The sequence below is a fragment of the Rhinolophus ferrumequinum genome, chromosome 16 (genome assembly GCF_004115265.2).
Source record: "Rhinolophus ferrumequinum isolate MPI-CBG mRhiFer1 chromosome 16, mRhiFer1_v1.p, whole genome shotgun sequence".
Classification (NCBI taxonomy): Eukaryota; Metazoa; Chordata; class Mammalia; order Chiroptera; family Rhinolophidae; genus Rhinolophus; species Rhinolophus ferrumequinum.
This window is the reverse complement of record NC_046299.1, coordinates 48,725,489-48,751,668: the sequence shown is the minus strand read 5'-3', so window position 1 is coordinate 48,751,668 and position 26,180 is coordinate 48,725,489. Positions and strand designations below refer to the sequence as shown.

General features: G+C 51.9%; 1 protein-coding gene across 5 annotated transcripts in view; it reads right to left on the bottom strand.

Moving 5' to 3' along the window:
• The window catches only part of ADAMTS14 (ADAM metallopeptidase with thrombospondin type 1 motif 14), an 82,289-nt gene extending 56,553 nt beyond the window's left edge, over positions 1–25,736 (bottom strand). For 3 of the 5 annotated variants that reach the window (XM_033129721.1, XM_033129725.1, XM_033129723.1), the window contains exons 1-2: positions 25,411–25,736; positions 23,240–23,685 (exon numbers count right to left, since the gene is read on the bottom strand). In XM_033129721.1, the coding sequence (XP_032985612.1) occupies positions 23,240–23,685; positions 25,411–25,720 (756 nt within the window). In that variant the 5' untranslated portion in view covers positions 25,721–25,736. The remainder of the gene's footprint in view (positions 1–23,239; positions 23,686–25,410) is intronic. The other 2 variants (XM_033129722.1, XM_033129724.1) reach the window with 1 other exon arrangement.
• Between the last annotated feature and the right edge of the window lie 444 nt (positions 25,737–26,180).

The following is a 26,180-nucleotide window of genomic DNA, read 5'->3' as shown; positions in this document are numbered from 1 at the left end:
CTCACAGGCAGAGGCTGAACGTGAACCTGGACGAGTGATGGCCAAATCAAAGGGCCTCTGCCCCTACAGCCCAGCAGAGCCCACAAAGGAAAGCTGTCTTCCAGGGAACGCAAAGGCTGTGAGACGGGAGGGCCAGAGCATTTTCCCGGAAAGCTACTGCAGCTCTGCTGCCATCAGAGCTTGTGAGGGGACTCTCAGCCAAGCCCCATGCCCATCCCACCCCTTCTTCTGCAGCCCTCTCCGATACCCAGGGGGACTGTCCCTGCCCCATTCGAGGCCAAGCAAAGCAAGAGACACTCACAGCACACATCCGAAGTCCTGTGCTTCATCATCCAGGCCAAAGGCACACAAACCCAGGCTCACCACGGGCTGCATCCTCCGCTGTGTCTGCCCATCACACCTCTGGACGCAGTCTGGCAGGATAATTCTCCAGACCAGGGGCAGAAGACCCCACTCAGCCATCCTCGCACACTGAGCCACCTCACACAGCCCTCTCCGCTTCTGAGACTTGCTTAACCAACTGCACAAGGAGGATTCTTCAAAATCTGGCATTTTATGACTCATTGCCCAGTGACTTGATGTGGCCACCAGATTTCAGTGTCTCATATGGGGGATGCAGGTTCCAGAATGATCTGTACAGCACAGGGCTGGGATGCAAGGTACTGTCTTCCAGCCCACCCATCCCTCCCTGCCCACAATCATGGACCACACAGACCTTTCAAGGTCAACATGTCTACCCCAGTCGGGGGCTTCACTACCTTGACAACATCCCCAGTCAGGGGACCTCTAACTTTTGCTTGGATGCCTCCAGTGACAGAGATTTTCTTCCCTCAAGATATAACCTATTTTGCGTAGGGACATTCGTAATAATTTATTGACCTGAAACATACTTCCCTACATTCCACCCTTGATAAACAGTCTTATTATCACTGATATTAATAATAATATCTGCCACTTTCATATCTTATTTCATCTTTACAACAACCCTATGAGGTAGTCACAAACATAAGACCTATTTCATGGATGAGGAAACAGAGGCTCAGAATGGTTAAGTAACTTGCCCAACGTCACCCAGCAGGTAAGTAACCACACTAGAACAAGAACCCAGCTCTGTATGGCTCTTAACCACTAGGCTACATTACCTCAGGCCATGCCTGGGCCCGCTTCTGCCCTTGGAGCCACTTGGAGCAAGGAAACTTTCCTTACATAGTCCCATTGCAAATCCCTGGGCCTATGGTCTGGTCTGACCTTGTAGACAGAGCAAGCAGGATGTTCGCTTCCCATCTCTGGGCAAAATGTCCCGTGGAAGCCAGTCCACCTCCCACCATGGTGTGGAAAGGAGGAGACATTTCGGCACAGAGCCCTAAAAAGAGCAGAGCCCACCCACTCCCCAGATGACCAGCCCCCAGCCTGAAAGGATTCTTACCCCACACACCATGCTTATCACACCCTTAGCCCTTCTCCACATGGAAGTCCCAGGATTCTTGAGTCTGGTCCAGCCCCCACGCCCACAGGCCTCTCTCCAGGGAAGTGTTAAAGAACCCTATTTCCCCACTCCAGTTAACTGTTTAGGGCAAAGACTCAAGCTCCGTCATATGCGACCTGGCAAATAAGTTTCAAGCCTCTTTGGGACTGCAGGTCGCACCAGCCCCTACCCTGGAATCAAGGGCAGAACTTCCACAGTGATTTTCTTGTCCATTTTGTGCATCATGTCCGGCCTGCACAGGCAGTGCTTGTCCAGGCTGGGGCACCCCTCAGCCTCTGAGACCCTCCTCCTGGAGAAGGGATGGGAAGGCAGGCTCAGCCGTCAGAGCAGGGAGCAAGCTGGACAGTCCTTCCCACATAGCCCTCGGTTACCCCATCTGCACCATGAGGGGTTTGGCCCATAATCCCCTCCAGCTCTACCCTGGCCAGGAAACCAGGCCCCCCACACAGGGCAGACTGACTGGCAACAGGAGATTTCTGGCTCTCCGCCTCCTCTCCAAATTACTCCCATCTCTCAGTTTATGAGATGTTTATGTTTCTGAAAAGTGGTAGCTCATTTTGAAGCTCTAAAATCAAATCAGATTTCTGCATAAGAAATCAAGAAAAAGGGGGGAAATAATTCTGGTCAGCTGGAAAAGAAACGTTAGCCCTGTCTGTTTTCACCCTAACTTTATTCTTTTGGAAACAATAAATAAGTAGGACATATATTCTAGAAAGATTCTTCATGCAATAACAACAACAAAAATAGCTGATCACATCCAACTGAGCCACGTACTATAGGGGCCCTCCTGCAACTTCTCCAAGTGGAAACTCTCCAATGGGCAGGCCTAGCCCCCCTCGGCCGAGCTCCAGACACTTTAAAACAACTGCTTTTGAGGGGCCTGTCCTGGGAAGTGAGCGGCTGATGGGGGAGCCTGTTTGACTTTTCCAACATGGTTGTGACATTGTTTGGGTTGCAAAGGTGAGACCTTCTGCTGCCTCTTCATGCAGGGGCCTCCAGGCCATGCTAACGGTTTTCCAGTCCTGCTTCTCCTCAGGTCCCCAAGTCCAGAGTGTAATTCCAAGGAAAATGAAGGACTCAGAGTCACGTGGTGACGAGGAAGGAAGGTGCTGGCTTAGAAAACACCTTGTGTCCTGCCGTGGGTCATAACTGAGCAAGTTCAGTTGGTCACTGGTAACTATTATCAGGGTGAGGTCCCAAATATTTTAGCAGATACTTGAAGCCATATTTTTTTGGAATTAGTAAGTATGTGTGAGCGTGTCCCTAACAATGTTTATTCTAAAATTGCATGTACTTGCATGTAAATTGGGAGGTGAGGGTACAGTGAGTCAGCAAGAGGAGATCCCCAAAGTCTGGAACATGTGTCCTCAAACAGTATAGACACCCAGGCTTGGACAAGGGCAGGGCTCTATCTGTGCTAAATCAGATGCAGAGACAATGGGCAAGGACTCAGCCTGGGGTCCAGGCAGGAGCAAGTGGCTTCGCTCTGAGAAGACAGCTGCAGGCCCTCTGGGAAAGGGGGATCCTGAACCATGTTGCTGTGCCCTCATTTTCACCAACCTTTGTCAAATGCCTGGAAGGAAGGAGCATTTCAATATGGCGGCTCCAGTGGAACCAGATGAGGGTTAAGCCAGGTCTCCTCTTCCTTCTCCTTCCAAGGCTGGCCTATGTGGGGCCTCCCAGGGGAGAAAGAAGCAAAGCAAGCTGCCTCTAACCCAATCATCCTGCCACCTCCCAAGGAGAGTGCATTCTTGGGCCTGAATTTATTCTGGAAATTCCATTACGAGGGTGTTACTGCCAGCTGTGCTGTCTCCGGTTCTAGGCTTCCAACAAATGCAGCTTAAAACTGTTCCACTGTAGGAAAGGCTGGGAAGATACATCCAACTGGGAGTGGCATGAGAATCAGAAATGGCTTCCACCAGGTTCACCTCAACCCAGCAACCTGCTTCTATCCCCAGCCATTGCCACCACCCCCCCAGACTGAATTATCTGTTCCAACCTCAGAAACCCTGCCTGCAGCCATCTCCTATCTCTCCATCACCATCCTGCTCACCAACTCTATCTCATGCTGGCTCCAGCTATTATTCAACTTCATCAAGACCTCCCGTGTGTGACCCCACCACTTTATAATCGTCAATCCCCACCCCACCAAGTCTTCATGTCCCTGACCATCACCTCGCACTTCTTGGTGTAGCTACATAACAATTCTCCTGCAAACACATATGACTGTCTCCCGACCTTCCTCTCCATCCTACTCTCCCATAGAAGCCCCTGCCCGGGTTCAACCCAACCAGCCAACCACTCCATGTCCACACACTGATGGAGAAAACACACACGGTGCCCACTGGTCTAATTTGAAATCAATGGCCACACCTCGCTCGCACGTGAGCATGATGCTGCCTGGGGATTCTGTTGTACTTCCCTGTTACGTCTGTGTTCCAGTTCTCCCAACAGCTTAGATTCCCAAGACTGCCCCCACCCCTCACCCTTTCTCGTTTTCAAGGAGAAAACAGACACCATCAGGCAGGCTCTACCACCCCATGAACTCCCAGAGCCATGTTCTCCCACTCCTTCCACCACACTCAGTGCTCAGAATTACCTCCCTCTGACCTCCACAAGGACTTAGCTCCAGCAAGTAGTACCCCTTTTTCCGGCCTCACCATGCTCCTTCTCCTAGACCAGGGGTGTCTAAACTATTTTCAACGTTTTTCACCAAGGGCCATATGCGATAAAATACACAAACAGTCGGGCCACTCACTCGAGGTGAAGTACGCATTGCCTCACCTGGTTTATTTAAGTAAACCAAATATATTTTTGGAATTTGCTGCGGGCCAATTAAAAATGGATCGTGGGCCGCAGTTGGCCCGTGGGCCACAGTTTGGACACCCCTGTCCTAGCCCATTCTTGACACAAAAATACACTCAGGGACCTCCGGTCTGTGAAAGTCCCTCCCTGTCTCCCAGCCCAGGCCAGCTATTGCCAGGTCTCTGCTTCCTTCCACAGCAGAACGAGTTTCCATACTCACTCTCTCCCCCTCTAAGCCTCATGCCTCTCCTCTCCCCACACAACAGGGGTTTCTAGAGCCACCACTTCCCAGGAGCTGCTCTCATCAGGGCCACCTGTGACCTCGTGTGGCCAGAGCCAGCGATCACTTCTGTCCTGGTCTCACTCAGCTCCCCCGGAGACATGTGCTCCCTGGGGATTTCCCCTGATCTCATGGCTTCAAATACAATGTGTTTGCAGATGATTCCCAAATTATATCCCCTGACCCCCAGAATTCCATGTAGTATTGTCCAACAGCCTCCTTGATAGAGACCCTGGGCTTTGGCGGGGCACCTCAACTTTAAAGCGGGCCTACTCCTGCCCTGCCATCCCCATCCCAGCAAATGGCACCATCATGTTCCCAGTTGCTCAGGCCAAAAATCAAGGAGAGGGATGGACCCAGGGATTAGGTTTTTCAAAACCCCCTTCACTCCCACTATGATTCTGTTGAAATCAGTTCAACTGGGTTATTGTTTCTGATTCATAACAAGTATGAGGGGGCCAGCCCTCTACACCCCCACGCACACACACCCTGGGACCAACACTCCTGCCAAGACTCTTTGGGGTAGCCCAGATCCCTTCTGTCTTCATGAAGCATCTACTGCAAGCTGGGCTTGATGGGATTAGGGGTGTGCAAAGAGACATGAGAGACCAGTGCCTGCTCTCCTGATAAGGAACTTGTATTTAGAATATATAAAGAACTCAACAATAAGAAGACAAACAACCCAATATTAACATGGGAAAAGAATCTGAGTAAACATTTCTTCAAGGAAGACATATGAATGGCCAATAAGCACGTGACAAGATGCTCAAAATCATCCCTTCTTAGGGAAATACAAATCAAAACCACAAGGAGATAGATACCCCTTCACACCCCCTGGGATGGCTAGCATCAAAAAGTCAGATAATAACAAGTGTTGACAAGGACGTGGAGAAATGGGAACCCTTGTGCCCTGCTAGTGGGAATGTAAAGTGATGCAGCTTTGGAAAACGGCCTGGCAGTTCCTCAAAATATTAAACAGAGTTACCACATCACCTAGCAATTTCACTCCTTAGTATATACTCAAGAGAAATGAAAACCTACGTCCACACAAAAACTTCAACACAAATGTTCACTGCAGCACTACTCACAAAAGCCAAAAAGTGGAAACAACCCAAATGTCCATCGACCGCTAAATGGATAAACAAAATGGGGTATATCATACAATGAAATATGACTCAGCCATAAAAAGGATGAGTCTTGAAAACACTATGCTAAACGAAAGAAGCCAGTCACCAAAAGCCACGCCACGTATTACATGATTGCATTTATATGAAATGTCCAGAATAGGGAAATCTATAAAGACAGAAAGTAGATTAGTGGTCGCTGGGGGATGGGGTAATAGGTTGGGGGGTGGTGATAGCTAACAGGTACAGGGCTTCTTTTCGAGATCGTTTAAATGCTATAAAATTGAATGTGGCAATAATTACACTGCTCTGTACATATGATAAAACTCCACTGAATCATATACATTAAATGGGTGAATTGCATAGCGTATGAATTACATCTCAACAAAAAAAGATGGAAAAAAAAAGACGACACATACACATGGACACAGGAGACCCATGCAGCAAGATGACACACACCTGAAGATACACACATACGCACAGAAACAACACATGTGCAGGCAGATCACACGCACACACAGAACACAGTCTGCCCATCACCATGAAAGCGTGAGTCAGCACGGCTGACATGAAAGTCTGCAGATGCCGAGATTCCATAGAATCCAAACCTGATGTGGAAGCCCCACGCCTCAGGAGCTGTGCTGGAGGCTGGGCTGCCACGGCCGGGGCCCAAGCCAACAGATGTCGGAAAGCTGATTCATCCCAAGCTGCAGCCCTGGGGACAGGCAGGAGGAGGAGCCCTCGGAGTATGGAGCCGAGAACTATCAGGCTTGTCCTCAACAGGCAGGCCCTGCCGTGCCCCACACAGGCAGCATCAGAACTCCCTGCACAGGCCACAGACTCACGAGAAACAGCAGCAGCGGAGAGCCTCCACCAGCTGGAGGAAGTTATCTGGGATGAGCACTCAGCCTCACTTTCCAGGGTCATGACCCACACGCTGGGAGGCGCTGGGTAAAAGGCTACTGAGGTCTTGCTGGGCCCTGTCCATTCGCAGCCAGACTCCTTCTCCGGGTAGACGCAATGTGGTGGACATGGTGGGTAAGCACACAGACCCTAGAGCCAGAATCTGGACTCTGCTCCTCTCAGACCACGTCATCTTGGCAAGTTAACATCCCTGTGCGTCAGGATTCCAATACACCCAGCTTGTGGGGTTACTCTTAGAAATATATTAATACATAGAGCACTTAGGTCTGACCTGGCAGCGAGAACTATGCATGTGTTCGCGTTTGCTGCCATGATTATTACGACCATTGTTCAAAGTGTGCCTGGGAGCCCCGGTGGCTCATGACGGGAGCCTGTGGGCTGAGTGCTGAGAGCAGCATTCGGGAGCCACAGGATGGTTTGTCTCTAACTCCTGACTCCACTGTGACCTGGCTTTGATCTGCTCAGATCCCCTGCCTATAAACAGGAAGAAATCCCTGAGAAAAAATACCAATGGTTGAGCATCCCTTAAGGGGAAAAGTCCTCACCAAGAGAACAGGCTGGCTTGGGGTGATTGTCAAGGTGAGAAAGAACATGTGTGGACAAATATCCACCAACTGATGACGGCATAAACAAAATGTGGTCTATCATAGGATGGAATATTATTCAGTCGTCAAAAGGAATAAAGTGCTGATACATGCTCCAACATGGATGAGCCTTGAAAACATTACGTTAAATGAAAGAAGCCAGTCACCCAGCTGTTAAAGAGTTGTCGCTGGGGGGTGAAACTGTTGGCAATTGCTTCTCTTGAAACTTTTAGGTCTTTTCTAACTTGTCTCTAATTCTCCTATCTGAAAAGCAAAGCCAGTCCTGCACAGAATGTCTGCCTCCTGCAACGAGCAAGTCATAATTGTATAACAATTATTATTAAGCAAAGTTTAAAAAAAAGAAACAAACAACATGTAACTCCTTTTCTGTCATCCAACCTCTCCGCAAAGTGGTACAGAGGCTGTTTAGACTCCACCCCAGTCCAGGCCTTCCCACCTGGCACCACAGACCTTCTCCAGGCCTCAGTTTCCACATCTGAAGCCAAAGGGTTTGTCTTGTGGGAGACCCTGCTTGCTGCGCCATTTGTCATGCGGGGCGGCCTGCGGGGCCTCATAAGAACTCCCTACATAAGAACACAGGATATGGCTAGGCCAAAAAGGAACACCCAAGGAGCCATAGGTAGGGGAGTCATACACTATAGTCTCATTGGAGGCTGGATCCACACGACCTGCAACCTGCCGTCCGCTTTTCTGCCTGCCAACCAACCGACTGACCAACCAACGCAGCCGCGGCAGTTATATCAGTGGCTAATTGGCTAACTGGTTACAGCTGACAGCCAACTACTACCCGAGCCAGCACCTTTCCACGTGAGGCTGAGAGCCTGGAAACTGCTCTCTGGGACTCTGTCCCCACAGGGTTGCTGGGAGGATGGAATGAAATGATGAAGGGGAAGGCCTCCCGTGAGGCCCAGCCCATAGCAGGGTGGAGGCCTTTTCCTTTCTTTCCTTCTTTGACCTGCCTCTCCTTGTCCCCCATGACGTACGTAACCCCAACTTTTCCGTCCAACTCAAAATAGGCTTTTCGAGGAGGCTATGGCAGTGGGTCTCACCTCTAGATGCCCGTTAGGATCACCTGGGGCATTTGCAGAACAACTGGCACTCAGGCCAAAGAATCAAATTTCCATGAGTGGAGCCCGGACATCAGGATTTTCTCAACGCTGCCCAGGTGATTCTAAAGTCCATCCAAAGCAGGGAACCGATGATTTAGACTCTCGAAGCGTCCAAACAATGGAATGGTACTCAAAGGAAGTGACCATCCATTTTCACAGACAGTAGTGGAGTGTCGGACCAGAATGAGTTTGTCCTAATGCAGGAAATGGGCGAGAAAGACAGAGGGGGAATGAGAGCACAGGGAGTGTGTTCCCTGCCCGAGGTGGGAGGTGTCGGACAGGCCGGTTACTGCGTACCTCTTCCGACGTGAAGATCTCCCCAGGCTGAACAGGAGGACCAAGAAGCATCTGGACCGCACGTGATCTGTGCCTTAGAACCCAACTATCTCCTCCCCTCAAGGAGTGACTCCACTGTGAGTGAAAAGTAATTCAACAAAAGAGCCCTGAACAGGGTCGGAGTTTCGGAGTTGGGGAAAGGTGGCTGTGATCTGCTTATTGGTCAGTGGCAAGTCACTGATGTCCCGGCCACTCTAGCTGGGGAATCCCCAGGTCAGTACCTCTCTGATGACGCTGACGATGGTGAAGATGAAGGCAGTGATTGATTCTGTCCTCTGGCCCACGGAGAATACAGTTGCTTAGGTCTTCAAACACTTGGTAAATGTTCTTAAAGGGAAAGTGCTCACATTTTATGACAACCCCCCCACCCACTCACCCATCGGTGACAGGGATGCTGGCCCAGGGGCAGGGCCTCACACTGCACGTGTCAGAGATTCCTCTTCTGCTGCAAACCCCCACCCTGGAGCCCAACCAGAGTCAAAGGCAAGCCTTGCCGGGTTGGCAGCCAGCCCCACTTTCCATTCCCTGTGCCCAGGAGCCACGTGGCTCTGAGGTTTCCCCCTCTGTCACCACCACAGCCCACCAAGCTTGGGCTGGGAGCTCTGCCTGGCCCCCTGCTTGGCCGGGAATCCTGGCTACTTCAGAACAAGGAGACAGGAAGCAGTTCTCCCATGCAAAAAGGTGGTGTGTCTGCCAGGCTCTGAGCTGAGAAGCGGCCCCCTGCATCGAGGCCCTGCAGTCTGAACCCTATGGCTCAGAAACAAGACAGCTGGTGCTGGGGCAGCTCTAGAGAAAAGATGAAGCCAGTCCCTCCCACAGTGGAGAGAAGGCCCCTAGCAGGTCACTCATCCCGGCCAGGTCTCCCCTCAGATCCATTCCCTACATCAGCCTGGCCCGGGGGGTACTGACTTGGTTTTAAACCATGCCTCCCCCACACAAGATCATGCATGCAAACTGTTTCCCACTGAGTCTGACACCTGGCAGAGTGATAAATGAGGAATGCGGTGGTGGCAGGGGGAAGGTTCCCTATAGCAGGTGGGTGAGCATGGGAGGATGGAAAAGAGTGGACCTGGCCCCCTGAATTCCTGTGCCATGCCCAGCTGACAACACATCCCCTCCTGGCATCTCCTCCTACTCTGTGCAGCACGGAAGAGCCCACCAATAGCTAGAAAGCACTGACAAATGAGGTCTGGACTGTCAGGAGGTCTGGACTTAATCCTGCTCAGGGCCCAGGACCATTAGCATGTTTTCTTAGAACTCAGATACCTATCTGTGCTAAGCCCTGTCCGTTACCAACAATGCCCACTTCCCAGCCATTCCGGCCATTCACCAGGTCCCCAACTCACTTTTCGTGTTTACAGGCATCTCTGCTAAACCTACGTCCTAAACCTCTGTCTGCGATACTATTCGTCTACCCATTCATTCATTCAGCAGATAGTTACTGAGCAGGCCCTGTTCTAGATACTGGGGACACAGGCCAAAACTCTTCCTCACCTAGAGCTAACATTCTACCGGGGGATGAGACAGGAGGCAATTAGTAAAAACAGGGCATACCAAATGGGAATCGCCATGGAGAAAAGTTAAGCAGGAGAGAGCACTGGGTGTTGACATTTTAAACAAGGGAGGCAGGGACGATGTTACTAAGAAGTGACATCTGAACTAAGGCCTGAGATGAGGGGGGTGCTGGCAGTATCTGGGAAGGGGTGACTCTGCACGGAGGACATCAGGAGGAGCTGCAGGGAGGGGCAGAGGAGGTCACAGGAGGACCAAGAGGAGGGACGACGCCCAGTGCCTGCGTGGCTGCTCCCCGAGGAGCATTATGGGAGGACTATGAATAAGACTACTGTGGCTGAGGTTGGGGAAGAGATGGTAGAGGGCAAGGAAGGAAGCAGGGAGACCAGTTAGGAAGGCCAGGACCATCACCGCAGAGAGAGAGGAGGTCACCCTAGCATTTGCTTTTCTCGTCAAGCTCTGTTTTCCTTTTGGAATTATTAGCAACAACCAAAAACCCAACATGGCCACATGGGACTTGTTCCGTACCTGTTCCATACCGCAGGTGTTCACACAGCCCCCAGGCCTTTGCCCCTGCTGTGAGCTCTGTCAGGAATGCCCTTCCAGCCCAGCTCAAAGGACACCCCATCATCACTCCCTCTTCCGTGCCCCCAGGGACTCTGGGCAGGTGATCTATCCCCATCCAGAAATGTCTGTCTGTCCCTGTTCTAGACACGAGCTTTAGGAGGACAATTAGTGAGCCACACCACATGACCGACTTCAGAACAAAACCACGTTAAATAAGCATCCTTGGGCCAAGCCTCTGAAACAAACTCTCTTGGGTCTATGGTCCTTCATGAGCGATGTGCTTTCCCACAAAATGTGGCCAGGGCTTAGTGGACGGCATGTTTTACCTAGAGCCTCCCCATGCAGGGACGGTGAATTATGAGGTGACAAAGTATCAAGCACTCAACGCAGCCAGGCCAGCAGACTGCTGGGCTACAAAGCACAAGGCCTCTTTGGGCTGGAGGAACTAATTCGCAGTGTGGGCTCCTGCCAGCCTCAAGGGGCGGAAATGAACCTCTGCTGTGGGCCAGGGGTGGCTTGGGGTTATGGTGTTTTCTGGACAGATCAAAGGTAAAAATGTTTGGTTGGCTTAAAAGCAAAGGCTGACAAAGGCTTCAAGCAGCCCATTGGGAACAGGGTTTGCATTCAGACAACCGTGTCCTGACAAATGCTCCCACCGTCAGAGGTTTCTCTAAAAGGGGCCTGTTCACCTATGTTACAGAACACAGAAGAAAAGGAGACTGCAGGGTTTTTAATGTCCCATGACAAGTAATGTGTACATAACAGTAGCCCAGTGCCCTGCAATATTTTGAAAATGGATAAAACAGCGGCAATGCTAACTCAGGGCTAAGCAACATCAGAAGGTTCCTTTTGAGCTTCGAATCCCACTAACCGGGCTGTTGACATTTGTTTCTTCTTAGTTGGCTTTCCTGTTTCAGGAAAACAATGACTCTCATAGTGGGAGCCTCGTAAACACCTCTACCTGGGACCCAGGCCCAAGGACTCCCAGGATACCCCCAGAGGACAACCACTGGACCAATCGCTTCAGCATTAGTGCTTTGAAGCTGTTGCCAGACCGTCACACTCTTTATGACCTGGGTCAGTATTCACATTACTCGGTCCTCTTCCACTGGGATGGTGGGCGGAGCAGTGGACTGGGAGTCAGGCACGGGGACCCCATCGGCCCCGACATTCACCCACTGCACGACCCTGGGTGAGGCTCTTCCCTTCCCTGAGCCTCAGCTGCCTTTTCTGGACAGTGAGGAGGGGGCTGAGAGGCCTCCCCAGCCTCCGCCGGCCACCACTATGCACACACAGGCCAAAGTCAAGGCAAACTGTGGAAACGACGCCGAGCTGAGATTCACCACTGCAGGTTACCGTAACACGATGACTGATCATCTGTGTGACGAGGAGCTCCTTGGAGCTGCCAGGGATGAGGTGACCTGCAAATATTATTATCATTGTTGTTACTGAGGTTGTTTCTAAAGCTTTGAAGGCAGAGCAAGACACTCATGCTAAAAACAGAGTGCTGGGACAGGCAGATGATTGAGAACGTCCCCCTGCATGGTCGGAGGAATGCGGACATTCCCTGAGTCCTCACCAAGGGCCCACCCTGCAGCTGGACGGCAGACGGAAGGAAGTGCAGCCCCTCCCATACTCACCAGCCCTCCAGCTAGCCTGAAGATGCTAGGGAAGAAAACTAAAACGTGCTCCCAGACGAGCCCTCACTAGAATGGGAGGCCTGCTCTGCTTGGGAGGATTGGCAATGAGGTGATATCTGGCTTTTATTCCATATCACAAATAAGTTATTCATGCAGGGCAGACAGTGAAACACAGCCCTGGGGAGATTAAAGAGGTGAAACTCGGAAGGATCAGAACACCCTGAGGACTGGAGAAAACACCAGGAAGTCCGCTCAGACAGAGGCCCAGACAGGGATGGGACCTGCTGAAAAGCAAGAAAAGCACTGGACTGGGTGACCAGGGCTCTGGAAATGGACCTACTGTGGGCCCTGCCTCAGTTTCCATATTTATCCTAAGAGATCGACAATACTAAATACTAAAAGCTACCACTTACGATGTTATTCTAGGTACTGTGGCAGCACGTTAGGTGCTTGATTTCTGATCAATAAAACTACAAGATAGGGGCACTCACTTTACAGACGCAGAAACTAAGGCTCAGAGAGGTCAAGTCACTTGCCTAGAGTCAGTACGGAAGGACAATCGCAAAGATGGCTGCAACACACCTGGCCCTATCCACGCGACTCTTTGCAGTGAGACTGTGCCACCTCTCCTCTCAACAGGTGGAGTCCATTTCCCCACTCTTGGAAAATCCAGTCTGACTTGCGGCTCCCTTTCACTACCGTGTTTCCCCGAAAATAAGACCCAGCCGGACAATCAGCTCTGATGCGTTTTTTTGGAGCAAAAATTAATATAAGACCCAGTATTATATTATATTATATTATATTATATTATATTATATTATATTATATTATATTATACTATATTATATAAGATCCGGTCTTATATTATAGTAAAATAAGACCGGGTCTTATATTAATTTTTGCTCCAAAAGACGCATCAGAGCTGATTGTCCGGCTGGGTCTTATTTTCAGGGAAACACGGTAATAGAATGCACAGAAGCAACATTATTCAACTTCCAAGGCTAGGCCTTCAGAGATGTTGGAGTTTCTGTCTTTGTCCTCTTGGAATCCTACCCTGAGACTATGTGAACGAAGCAGCCTTGCCTACTAGAGAATAAGAGGCCACTTATTCTCTAGAAGCACTGCGGCTGACCAGCCAGCAGCCAGCAGCCAGCAGCCAGCACCAACACTGGACATGTGAATGAGGCCAGCTTGGACCAGTGAGCCCAGCCCACCCTCTGGCTACACACAGCTACATGAGAGCCCAGGAAGAACCAGCAGAGGAACCAACTAGCCCACCGACAAATGTGAGAAAGACATTGTTTTTAGTGCCTCAGTTTTAGGCTGGTTTGTTACACAGCAGTGGATAACTAATACAGTCACCAGTTTCCCTACAGCTGCTCATCTCCCAGGAAAACCTGTGCTGCCTGCCTCCCAGGATTTGGCTAGGCTCAAGACACCTCATGCTGACCAACCACTGTCCCAGCCTGCAGCCCCCAGGCCCTCACATCCCCACAATTAGAATTGGCCACAGAAGAAGCACTCTACAAAGAATGAGAAGGGCTGCAGGCCATTTTCCACCTGAAGACCGATGGTCACCCTGCTGGAGTGGATCGTAAGAAGTTCCCTTTCTCTCCAAAGAGACAGTTGGTTGTTTTTATTATACAAATATCAGTTCTTAAAAGCAGACCCAGAGTTTCTCAGGGAGCTGGGTTATGTGAATAGCAAACGTGATAAACCAGATTGTACCCTCGGAAAGGGTATGAGCCCTGGAGATAGAAACTCACGGGTGAAGGGAGTGCCAAGGGCAGGAAAGCAAACAGGTGTCACCTCACACGCCCACTCAGGCCGACAGGACGTGGCTGCATGGAGCATAGGCGGGGGGCAGCGTGCCACAGCTGACCTGCAATGTCTGCCGGGGATGCAGGAGGGCAAATGGCAGGGCGTGTGCCACATTTCTCACTGCTGGCCAAGGGAAAGATGGACAGTCAGCCACATGGAGAATGAGACGTGTGGTCTCTCAGCTAAGTGGAGTGAGAAGATGCAAACGTGAGCTTTATGCCCCCGCTGTAAGCTTTGTGCCACCGGCACATTCTTGCACCCAGTTAGCTCACCCAGCGTCCACCGAGAGCCTGCCCTGTGGCAGGCCCTGCACTAGGGGCTTAGGAACACAGTGGTGACTAAATTCAGACCTGCCCTGCCTTCAGGAACCCGGTGGGAATGTTCTGGCTGAGAATGCAAACTGCGGCAAGGAGCAAGTTGCACCCTGAGAAAAATGAATAGGCCTGGGTGACGTTGGGATCGGATGGGCTCTGCCTGCTCAGCTAAAGCCCCAGAGACATCTCTGGGGAGTGTCAGACAGACAGATGGGGTGCTCTTGACTCTTCTTTCCTGCCACCCGTCCCCTCAGACCGACCAGTCTCAACCAATAAATCCACACCATTTAATGGCAATAGCTGAAGCTGTCGTATCAATCAAGGACTGAGCACGTGACAATTGCATGTGACAATTCTATGAAGTGACCACTATTACAGTCCTCTCTTTATAAATGAGGAAACTGAGGCACAGAGAGGTTTGGAAATTGCCCAAGGCCACACAGCATGTAAAAGTCAGAGCTGGGATTTCAACCTAGGCGGTCTGGTTCCAGGGGTCATGCTCTCATCCCCTGCACATACTGGAAATCCTGGCCTGAAGCTAACAACCCTGCTGTGTTAAGGCCACACACACTGTCTTAAAAAATAGAACACTTTGCTTAAAAATCCATGTTTCTGATTTCACCTTAAAATACTCAAAAATCTTGCAACGCCAAATCGGCACTCCCTTTTGACAGGGCATGTCCTCTCCAGTTTGCACAATCCCACCTCCCCCTGCTAGTAGTTGACCCACTTCTCTTTCCCCTGTTACTCCCCACTGCTGCAGGTACCTGAAAATCATAACCTCCTGTGTACCATGAGCCCAGCCCTGTGCTCAGCACTCAGGGAAATGCAAAAGTTTAAGACACGGTCTCTGATTTGGGGGAACCAGATGGCCAAGATGGGGGTGCATCAAGTGGAGAGAAGGGGAAGGCCCTTGGGAGGTACAACAGCATGAGCAAAGGCAGAGGGTCTGCAAAGTGAGGTGTGAACATGGCACCTACCTGGGGTAGGGGCGGGTGTCTGCAGAACAGGAGCCACCATCGACGCTGGAGACGCAGGTGGAGGAAGGAGGTGAGGCCTCCACGTACCTCCCAGGGTTCTCCACACAGACATGTGAGAGAGGAGGCCCTCCGTCCAAGCTGTATGTGAACAGGCCAGCTGGGTGGTTGGGTGAGCACACTGCCTAAACTCTAGGCCTCACACTCCACAGCCCCAGGGCAGGGTGGGCAGTGGGGCAGGGCAGAGCTGGGCTTCTCAAGGAGTTTCTAGGACAGCCCGCTCACCATCCAGCCAGCATGAAGCAGCTCCCAGAGCGAGGACAAGTGTTGGCACAGGGACACCAATAAGCCACAGCAAATCTGCTGCACCAGCACTGTACCAGCATGCAGCAGGAAAGATACTTCCCCAAATGCTAATGTGACCTGCTTACAGACCTCCGGAGGCTCCCTCTGGCCACTGGGGCAAGGCTAAGCTCCATGGTGAGGCAGAGATTTTCCAAACTATCTTTTTACCACTCTCCCTCTCCCGTGGACAGCTGGGATGGCTTTCCATTTCCTGAATCCTGTGAAGACACAGGATTTCCTTCACTGCAGAATGCCTATAATGCCTATCTCTTGGCTTTAAAAACTCCTACTGATGCTTAAAACCCCCGGCCCAAATGCCCCCACCCTTAGGAAGCCTTCCTTTTCAGGAAGCGTCTCTCCTCACTATTCGTCTCCAGGCCACCCACTGAGCTCATTATGCTTCCCTGCAGGACACAAGACACTGAAGCTTAGAGTTGTCAGTCTCATTTCCCACTGTCTACTGCACATGTCGGCCTGTCATAAAACTGTGGGCTTCTGGAGTACGGAGGGAGAGGGCTGAGTCTAATCCTGCGCTCCCAGGACCTGGTCAAAGGCCTGCTCCTGGGCTGGGGCTCACAGATCGTTAATGGAAGGCTCCACTTAGCACCTCTCAGTATCCCCTGTCCTGGAAAGCATCTGGGGTATTACAGACCAATCGTAAAATTCACACTCCCCTGCACTGCACAAGTGCTATTTGACTCATTCTGCAGAGAGAGCTGCTGCAGCTGAGAAGAAACAGGCTTTGGACAACCTGGGAACCAGAAGTGGCCTCAGACTTGTATCGAGAACACTGATATGGTTCTCGACTTTTTCTGTCTGACTTATTTCACTCAGCATAATAATCTCAAGATCCATCCATGTTGTCGCAAATGGCACGATTTCATCTTTTCTTATGGCTGAGTAGTATTCCATTGTGTATATGCACCACATCTTCTTTATCCATTCATCTATCGAAGGACACTTTGGTGGCTTCCATATCTTAGCCACGTAAATAAAGCTGCAACAGATGATGTATTACAGAATTGTACACTTGAAACCTATGTAACTTTATTAACAATTGCCATCCCAATAACCTTTAATTTAAAAAAGTCACTAAGGGGTGGCCAGTTTGCTCAGTTGGTTAGAGCGTGGTGCTGGTAGCACCAAGGTTGCCAGTTCAATCCCTGCATGGGCCACTGTGAGCTGCGCCCTCCTTAAAATAAATAAATAAATAAATAAATAAAATTTTTTTAAAAAAACAACAATAATCTATGTACTGTTGCAATGCAAGAGACTAACAATATTTATATTTTTTCTATTGACAATAACTGTAATTACTGTAAAAAATAATATTACTATTAATAATCACTGAAATAATCACCACTTTTAAGGCTCCACAATATACCAGACCCTTCGTTTGTGTTTATATTCTTATTTAATCCTCTGAACAGCCCTATAGATGGTGGCTCTTCTCCACGCCTTAAAGATGAGGAATCTAAGCATAGAGAGATTTAGACACTTATTCAAGGTCACACAGCTCATCTGCATCAGAGCAAAGAGACCCCACACTTTCCACCACCTCAGACTGTCTCCTCGTCATGACTACTAACAATTATTGTCACAGGCCTTTCTATGGGTCAGGCACTTTTTAATAACAGTTTTATGGAGATAGAATTCCCACACCATACAATTCAGCCATTTAAAGTATAGAATTCAATGGCTTTTAGTTCTATGTGTAGAGTTGTGCAATCATTACCACAATCAATTTTAGAAAATTTCATCACCCCATAAGGATACCCCAGACTTTTTACCCATCAACCCCGAACCCACCCCCCCCCCGGCCCCCGTCCATGGTAATTCCATTTTAAAGACAAAAGGACTGAGGCTCAGAGAGCTTCTGTGAGTTGTGCAACGTTAGGCAGAGGTAAGACGCGGGGCTGAGATTCAGGCTTCCCTGGCCCCTCTCCATGCCGCCTGCCAGGGGTCTACTCAGTGTAACTTGTTAAAAATGCACCACTGGCAGAGGGTGGAAAATGGAACCAGATGGTGACAAACCTACACGTGCAGCTGCTTCTGGGCCAGGCCCATGATTCACAGAGATGGCACCGCCAAGCCCCCACCACCAGCACAGGGCAGCAAAGCCCAGGACCCAGGCAGGCAGAGAAGCAGCCCTTTAGGAGGCTGGCAGTCTGGGTTCTAGATGGGCACAGCGAGCACACAGCCCCAGCAAGAAGCAGGAACCCCACTCTACTAACTGCATTCCTGCACCCCACATCCCCTCCAGGACCCACAGAGAACTGGCCCCACCCCAGGCCTCTATGTTCCTTCCAGGAATTTAGAGGCACAATCGCTAGCAGAGAGTCTATTCTGTCTCCAGCCAGGGGTCCTCCCCAGGTCCTCTCTGCCCACAGGCCCTCAGTTGATGGGCATCATGGAAGCATTGGGAGAACTGCCGGGGTCCCCCAGGGAGGCTTTGAAGAGTGCTCCATTGGTTTGCTACTGCTGCCTGGGCACATTCTCAATCTGGAACCCTAGGGTCTGACAGTTACCCCCAAACCCAGAAGAAACACTGCAGGTAGGACAGAACCTGCCCAAGCCCCTTATTTCCCTCTCCCAAACATCTTCAAGCCTGCCCGAGGCAGTCATTCGCTCTGCTGGCCAGGGGCTCAGCATTTTCTTTCTTGTTTATAATGCTTGAGCAGTCTGGAGCCAATGTCACCACCTCCAGGGAGCCCTCCTGAATACCCTAAACAAAATAAATGGGTCCTTCTGCTGCTGCCTCACACAGGATTTTAATATGTCGGCTTTTATGAGTGGGTCCCATTAGTCTACAAACTCATCCAAAGCAGGGGCCCTGGATTCCTCAATCCTGAGTCCCTCCCGACCCCCTCCCCAAGCTATGACACATGAGGCCCTCCAGAAGAGCATGTGGGAAGCGAGGTACAATGTCCATTGCTCAGTTTTAGGCATGTATTAACCCCAATGCATAGAACCCTTCCAGTGTTTGTCCCAGGTGCCCAATGGTGAGTAACTCTGGATAGCAGGAGAACTGGGAAAGGGTGATGGTCAATGCCCCCATTGAGGGTTCCAACTAGGAATGAGGATTGAGCCACCAGATTAGACATGGGACTTCTCACCAGAGCAGCTAAGATGCCAAATGGCTGCAAGGCTGGGTCTACACAGAGGGGGCTTTGTTCAGACCGTCTTACAACTGGCAGGTTTGCTCAGCCATGAGGGCCAAACTCAGGACTGGTGTCTTTCCTCTCTGCACCTGCAGCCCAGCCCAGGCCTGGCAGGGAGCAGGCCCCGGGACCCACCAGGAAGGGAAGAGGCAACTATGGGTTTACAGGGGCCTGGCTTCAAATTTCTCCAGCAAGGCCTGTCCTGTGTCACAAAGTGCCGGTGACAGAGCTGGAAGGGGCTCTGAGCTCATCCATTTCAGCCTCTGCAATACACCGAGGCGGCAAGGGAGGCCCTGAGAATGAACAGCTCGCTCAGGGTCACACAGCCATGTCTCCCAACGCCCAGTCCAGATTCTTTTCAGATAGCAGGCTGCCGTGTCCCTTCCCTGGGCCCCCTCTCCTATCCTGCCCTTCCTTCAAAGTCAGACGAGGGCTGCCTGTCCAGTGCCATCTTCTCAGACACCCTCCCCAGCCGCCCCATCTAGCATGATGCTCCCTCACTCGATTTCTCAGCTCTGCCCTCTACCCAGAATGCCTGCCCCACCCCTTGGCCCCAGCAAACTTCTACTCATCCTTCAAGGCCCAATTCAAATATCATCTTCTCTGACACCACAGATAATCATCACTCCTGTTTACTGAGTACCCATCCGCACTGTGTTCTAGAAAACTAACAAGGTAATGTTAAAACTACTTGTGGGGTCCCCTCAAGGTCCTAGGGGGCAGGGACCTGACTCTCTGCAAAGCAGGGTAATAACAATATCTGCCTACACAGAGCATACGACTAAAGGGCTTTGCAAACTATCATAGAAAGTCCTGTGCTACTAGGAACGGTCTGCATTATCTTCAGGTCTATTCCCCAAGGCTCTGTTTGCTCATCTACACAATGGTCAAAGTTAATGAATGCATATGACAGTGTGCGCGCTGTGACCGTGTGCGCGCTGTGGCCGTGTGCGCGCTGTGGCTGTGTGCGCACTGTGGCCGTGTGCGCGCTGTGGCCGTGTGCGCGCTGTGACCGTGTGCGCGCTGTGGCCGTGTGCGCGCTGTGGCTGTGTGCGCGCTGTGGCTGTGTGCGCTGTGGCTGTGTGCGCGCTGTGACAGTGTGACGTTGTGACAGTGCGCGTTGTGACTGTGTGCGCTGTGACTGTGTGCGCATTGTGACAGTGTGACGTTGTGACAGTGTGCGTTGTGACTGTGTGCACGCTGTGGCCGTGTACGCGCTGTGGCCGTGTGCGTGTTGTGGCTGTGTGCGTGTTGTGCCTGGGCTGTTGGAAGTGCTTATTCCTGTTGCTGTTATAACTTGTGTCATTTTCATTTTCTTACATCCCCCTGTGGACCTTGCTTATATATATATACACACACACACACACACACACACACACACACCAGGGGTGCCAAAAAATGTATACAAGTGGACACTTTCATCAACGTTGCTCAAGCAGTAGTTCACCATAATGAGAAGTGTCTGGACGCTGATGGTAACCACTTTGAGTTCCTCTGGTAATTGCAGAAATCAAACGTGACTTGTATTCATCTTTTGCTATCGGTACATATTATTACAATTTTAATACAGTTTTTCTTTCTTAAAATGTGTATACATTTTTGGGCACTATATATATATAATATATTATATATATATGTTTTGGAGTGACTTCAGCATTTGAGATGTTGAAGAAGGTGAGTTAAAACCCAGAGACCACATGAAGATGTACAGTTACATCTGATCATCAGACATCACGCACTGTAGCCTTTGAGTCCACAGGTGGCTCAGCTGGGTCATTGTGAAGGCCCCTCATCCTCACGGGACACAGGGCAGTTTTCTGGATTGTGTTGTAAGTGAGGTAATCTCTGCCCTGGGGAGGCCCCTGTGCTCGGCTGCGGCCCCTGTCAGGGACCTGGACAGGGAGGCCCCTGGGAGCTGGACTTGGGGACTGGCCTCTGGAGACCGTCACAGGCACAGCAGTGGCCTGGTACAAGCAGGGGCCCAGCCCGAGGCTGGAGTCCGTTTCCACCCCTCACCAAGGGCGGGGGCCCAGGCGAGCCTCAGCTCCACCGTAGAACAGGCCTCCAGAAGCCTATCCGTGGGCCAGCCCCTGAGACCTGATCCAGCTTCTGCAAATGTCACATAGAATTGATTTCCATCTGCCAGGGAACATCAAATGCAGCCCCTCCCTGGACAAAGGAGAAGACTAAAGCCCAGAGATGGGGAGTGACGTGCCCAAGTCACACAGCGGATGAAAACATTTCTGCAGAATCAGTCACGAGAGCTGAGCCACGCCCGGCCCAAGGCCCACCGAGCAGCCGCCCACCCCCAACAACCAGAGGGCAGCCTGCCGTTGTGAGCACTCACCCTGGGGCCACATGATCTTGCTTCATGGGGGGCTGGGTCAGAGTCCTTCACTGCTCTGATCCTTGCACCATCTAACAGTCACCCCTTATCAATGGGCTGCTGAGTTAGTTCAACAACAAGAAGTTGTCAGGGTACAAAGTGGGGGGAGAATTACTTATCAATGGTCACAATCACCCACTGACACCTTTGGTTAGGTCCACGGTGTACATTCATGGAGGCAGTCGAAGTGGGAGGCCCAGCCCTGCTGCTGCACAGCTGACAGTCTGCCTGGCTGATGCCTTTAAAGGAATTTACCATGTCATTCAGCCACGCCACCGGTTTGCACCAGCACTTCCTATCTCTCCATCAGCACAGATGCTGCATCCCTGGGTGATTCCAAATGTCACCTTGGATTTTCAACCAAACCTGTGGCCATAGCACAGTGTTAGCAGGAGACTGACGGAGGCTCCTGCTGCAGAGAACTGCTGAGCCAGGGTGGGCTGGCAGCCAAGGCTCACCCTGGCATCAGGACAAGGTCTTAGCCTTCTCCAGCTATCCTTACAATCTAGGTTTCTCAAAGTCTGCTCCACAGAACCCTTGCATTTCAGGGGATTCCAGTGCACTCTTCACTGATAACCAACCACTGCCTAGACCATGCCTCTCAGTGGGGACCCTGTCACCTCCAATGGGGCAAAAACTGGTTCTTTGGAAGGCAAAATAATTAGTATTTTTTATATATAAAGCACTGACATACATACAGTTTATAAACAGATATTCAATAGATCTGTGGTATTAAAATTTCATGGGAGGTGGCGATTAGGGGTAAAAATGTCTCCATAGGAGGGATGATAATGGAAAAAAAGATTGAGAAACACTGGCCTAGACAAATGGAACCATGACTTTCCGCAGGCAGACAGTGAGAAGTGCTCTCAGCCCTGACAGTGAGGAAAGTCCCTCCCCTTTCCATGCCCCCACCTGACTCACCATCCTCTTAAAGCTGAAGGCAGAGGGGCAAGTGGGTCCTCTAACGAAACACATCAGCTCGTACCTGACAGAGCAGAGATCACAGAAGAGTGCCCATCATGTTTCCGGGGCTGCCACGCAGGTTCCCGAGGGCCTGACACACTGAGGATCGAGTCGTGAGGGTACAGAGTGTGGGAAAGAGAGGAGCCAATCATGGCTTTCTGGTTTGCAATATGGTGCCTGGGAGAAGAGCAGAGCACCAGGAAAGAGCAGGCTGGCTTCGGGACTAGAGACAGGAGGGGACGTAACCGTAAAAAAATAACAATGGCTAACACCAACAGTGCCTTGACTATGTGGCAGGCAGGTACCAACCACGACCCGTGTTGCCGGGCGAGGTAGGTCACGTGAGGACAGCTCCATGAGGACATGGGCTATGTCTGCCGCAGCTGCTGCGCTAGCCCCCGGAGCCAGAGCAGTGCTAGGCATACGGGACACACACAGTAAATATGTGCAGAATGAATGTGGTCTCACTTCACGCCTACAGGAAAGACCCACAGGGAGGGTAAGTAACTTGTCCAAAGCCTCATGGCTGGTGAGCTGCACAGCCAGGATTCAATCCCAGCAGAACCCGCGTCCTTAGCCCTGCCTGTGTGTGGGCTCAGAGATCCCTGCCAGGTAAGCTGTGGTCCTGGTGTGTCCGCAGATGGTGAGGAAATGCACAAAGCAATCCTAACCTGGTCGCTTCGCACCTGACAGAGCAGGGCAGCAGAATGGGGTTCTCTATGGAAAGCAGCATAGCCCCTGACTTGGCCCAGACCCCACAACGTGCCCACAGGAGTCCCAAACATGGGGGAGCCAAGGAGAAATACAGGTCGGCCTAGTTCAAGTAGCCAGGGACTGGGGCAAGGGGCAAAACGCAGCTTGAGGAAGGGCTTGTCCCTTACCAATCCGTCACAGTTGCTGATGGCGACAGCTGCTCCTGGCATGCCTGTGACACCCCCAGTGTAGACACACTCCCGCTGCAAGGGCTGTCGGAAGACCTCCTCAAAGTCCTCCTGCCACTCTGCAGAGGCTCCTGGCACCACCAGCCGCCGGTTGGGCTGCAGGCGCAAGTGCAGTTCCTCCCCAAACACAGTGATGTTGAAGTAGAGGGAGTAGCGCCCTGCCTGGCCAGGCGGCCGGGTCGCTCCTTCTGGGCGCAGGGGGCTGCGGGCCACTCGGAGGTGACCAGGGTGTGATGGTGGTGCAGGTGGCCTGGCCACTGCCGCATTCCCCTCAGAGGCTGCTGCTGGGCCAGACACAACATGGGAGAGGAAGCGTCCCCGAAAGTCTGTACTGCAGGGCACTGTCACACCATAGTCACCGAGCTTTCTGGAGAGGTGCAGCTCTGCTAGAGGTAAACAAAGAGTTACTTTAGTACAGGCTGTGCGGAGGTGAGAGGGACCCAGAAATCCCATGGGGGCAGAGAGGTATCTGCAACCCTGAGGGTCACCTTGGAGGGACCCTTGAGCCCAAGTTCATCCATTTCCCATCCATTGCTTCCTGAGCCCCTGGATTTCTGTACTCGGGCTGAACAGGGTTCAAGTACTTTGTGGACATAAATTGTTCCCTGGAGTTCTCGCGTCCTTTTAAACTTAGCAGAAAAAAAAACAAATGATGCCAAACAGTTCTGTCACTCTAGCAACAAGCTTTCCAACCTTGGGCACTGCCGAGGAAAGGATTGAAATTCCCCAAAAGCCCCCAGGGTAAAGAGAAGGAAGGCTGGATTCTGCCCACATGTCCCCAATGCACTGAAGTCACCAGCCCAGCCTGGGGTAGGGCCTTCCTCACCAAGCTCCCAGAGCACAGCTGGCAAAACAAACACACCTAGAAACCCAGGGGATCCTGGGCATGTGTCAAGGAGAAAGGAGGAGCTGGAGAGGGAAGGGAGGGAATACAGGTTCTATATTTTCCCAAGTTTAGAAAGAAAACTTTTTTAAGCAGCACAGTGGCTACTGAGATTTCTACATGTCCCAGCCCCACGCCAGGTAAATATAGATCTTCAAAAATAAAAAATAAAAAAAAGACCCACGGGGTGACCTGCCCACTCTGACTGAATTAAGTGTGAGGTCATGGCCCCATGCTCCAGGCTGCATGCCAGAGGCCCAGTCCTCAAGCCAGACTAGGCAGGAATGACAGCTCCCTGGCTTCCAGGCCTGGTGATTCATAGATATGAGTTTGGGAGGAATTTTCATTTCCACAAGGCTCTATCTCTTGCCTCACCAGGCCCCTTCACAGCACTGATAAAACCTGGAAAATGATGTGTCCTGAAAATCCCTCTTGCCCAAGGCAGTTATGGGTGGAAGAGTACTAACTCTCCTCTGGTTTACCCATAACGCAGAGGAACCTCAAGATTTCAGCGAGAGGGATCCGTTTTAGTACATGTACAGAGCTCCCAGACAAGCAGCCACCCTAACTAGAAATAACTGGAACCCCTCGCCATGCTCAGAGCCAGCAGGACAGCACCCCACACTGCAAAGTGAGGGTAGAGTATGTCTGGTCTGTGTGTGACAGGGTGTCTACACAGAGCGAGGGAAAGGGATGTAAGTGTGTTTCTGTGCTGGAATGTGACTGCCCAGTGTTTGGTGGGGTGTGGGGAAACCACCTGCCGGCCTCATTCTGTGTGTGTCACAGTCAGACACATGCACACACATACACACACATACACACATGCATACAAGTTGGAGATAGAGAAGACATTGAAAGAGAAAAACACAGGAGAGAGAGAGAGAGAGAGAGAGAGAGAGAGAGAGAGAGAGAGAGAGAGAGAGACAGGAGAGACAGAGAAGACACAGAAGAGAGAGAGAGAAGACACAGACAAAGAGACAGATGAACAGCTCCTAAGAAGAGGCTCTGTATCCCCAAATCCTCTCCTGGGACCTCTCTGTACATCTTGTGCCAGAAAGAGAAAGAAAACGAGGGACAGCATCGGTGGCACAAGGGGAAGAAAAGAGAGCTCAGCCCCAATGTTGCACTGCCTCCCACCCGCTCGAACGCTGCCCGGCTCCTAGAGCACCTTTAGCCCACTCTGACCCGCGGGCACCCGGGACCCCATGCGTCCCCGACCCGCACGCACCTGGGGTCCGGGGGCTGCCCGCGGCGGCGCAGAGCGCACAGTGCAGGGGCAGCAAGCAAGACAGCAGCGCGCGGAGCGGAGCCATGTGGCCAGGCGGGGATGCGAGCCGGGCGGGCGCCCGAGCCCCGAGCTCCGGGCTGCGGGAGAGGCTGGGGCGCGCCCGGGGCTGCCCAAGCGCCGGCCAGTCGGCAGCCGCCGCCTCCTCCCGCCCTCCCGTTCCCGGTCCCCCGCGTGGCGCCTCCGCCTGCACCGCAGGCTCCAGGCACCGGAGGCTGCCGGCGGCGGGAGAGTGGAGAAGCCGACGTGCCATCGTCCCCCGTGCCAACTGTCGGCGGATCGGTTCTCCTGAGCGGTGACGCTCCGAGAGGCGCGGGAGCCGGGCGAGGGGGCGGTGGGACGGGCCGGGGGTGGGCACACGGGCGGGGCGGGGCCCGGCACGGGTGGGAGCTGGGGGCGCAGCGTGCTGGGGGCGGGGCGCGGGGCTGGGGAGTGCTGCTGTGTGCTGCCGGGCGGGATCGGAAGTGCCACGCAGAGCCACAGCTGGGGCTCCGAACGCCCTGGGCCAGGGTACCCCCAGTCGCCTGGGCTGCCCGAAAGTGATAGCTCTTAGCCGCTTTCCTTGGCTCCTCCACGCCCCTTGCCTGACCTCAGGGGGCCTCTCCACAGCTACTGGGCAGAGGGATATCCGACTGCATTTGAGGGGGGAGACGGTGAGCGCCCCCTCTACCCCCCCTCCACACACAGCATGTCTCCTTTCTCTCATTAATAGT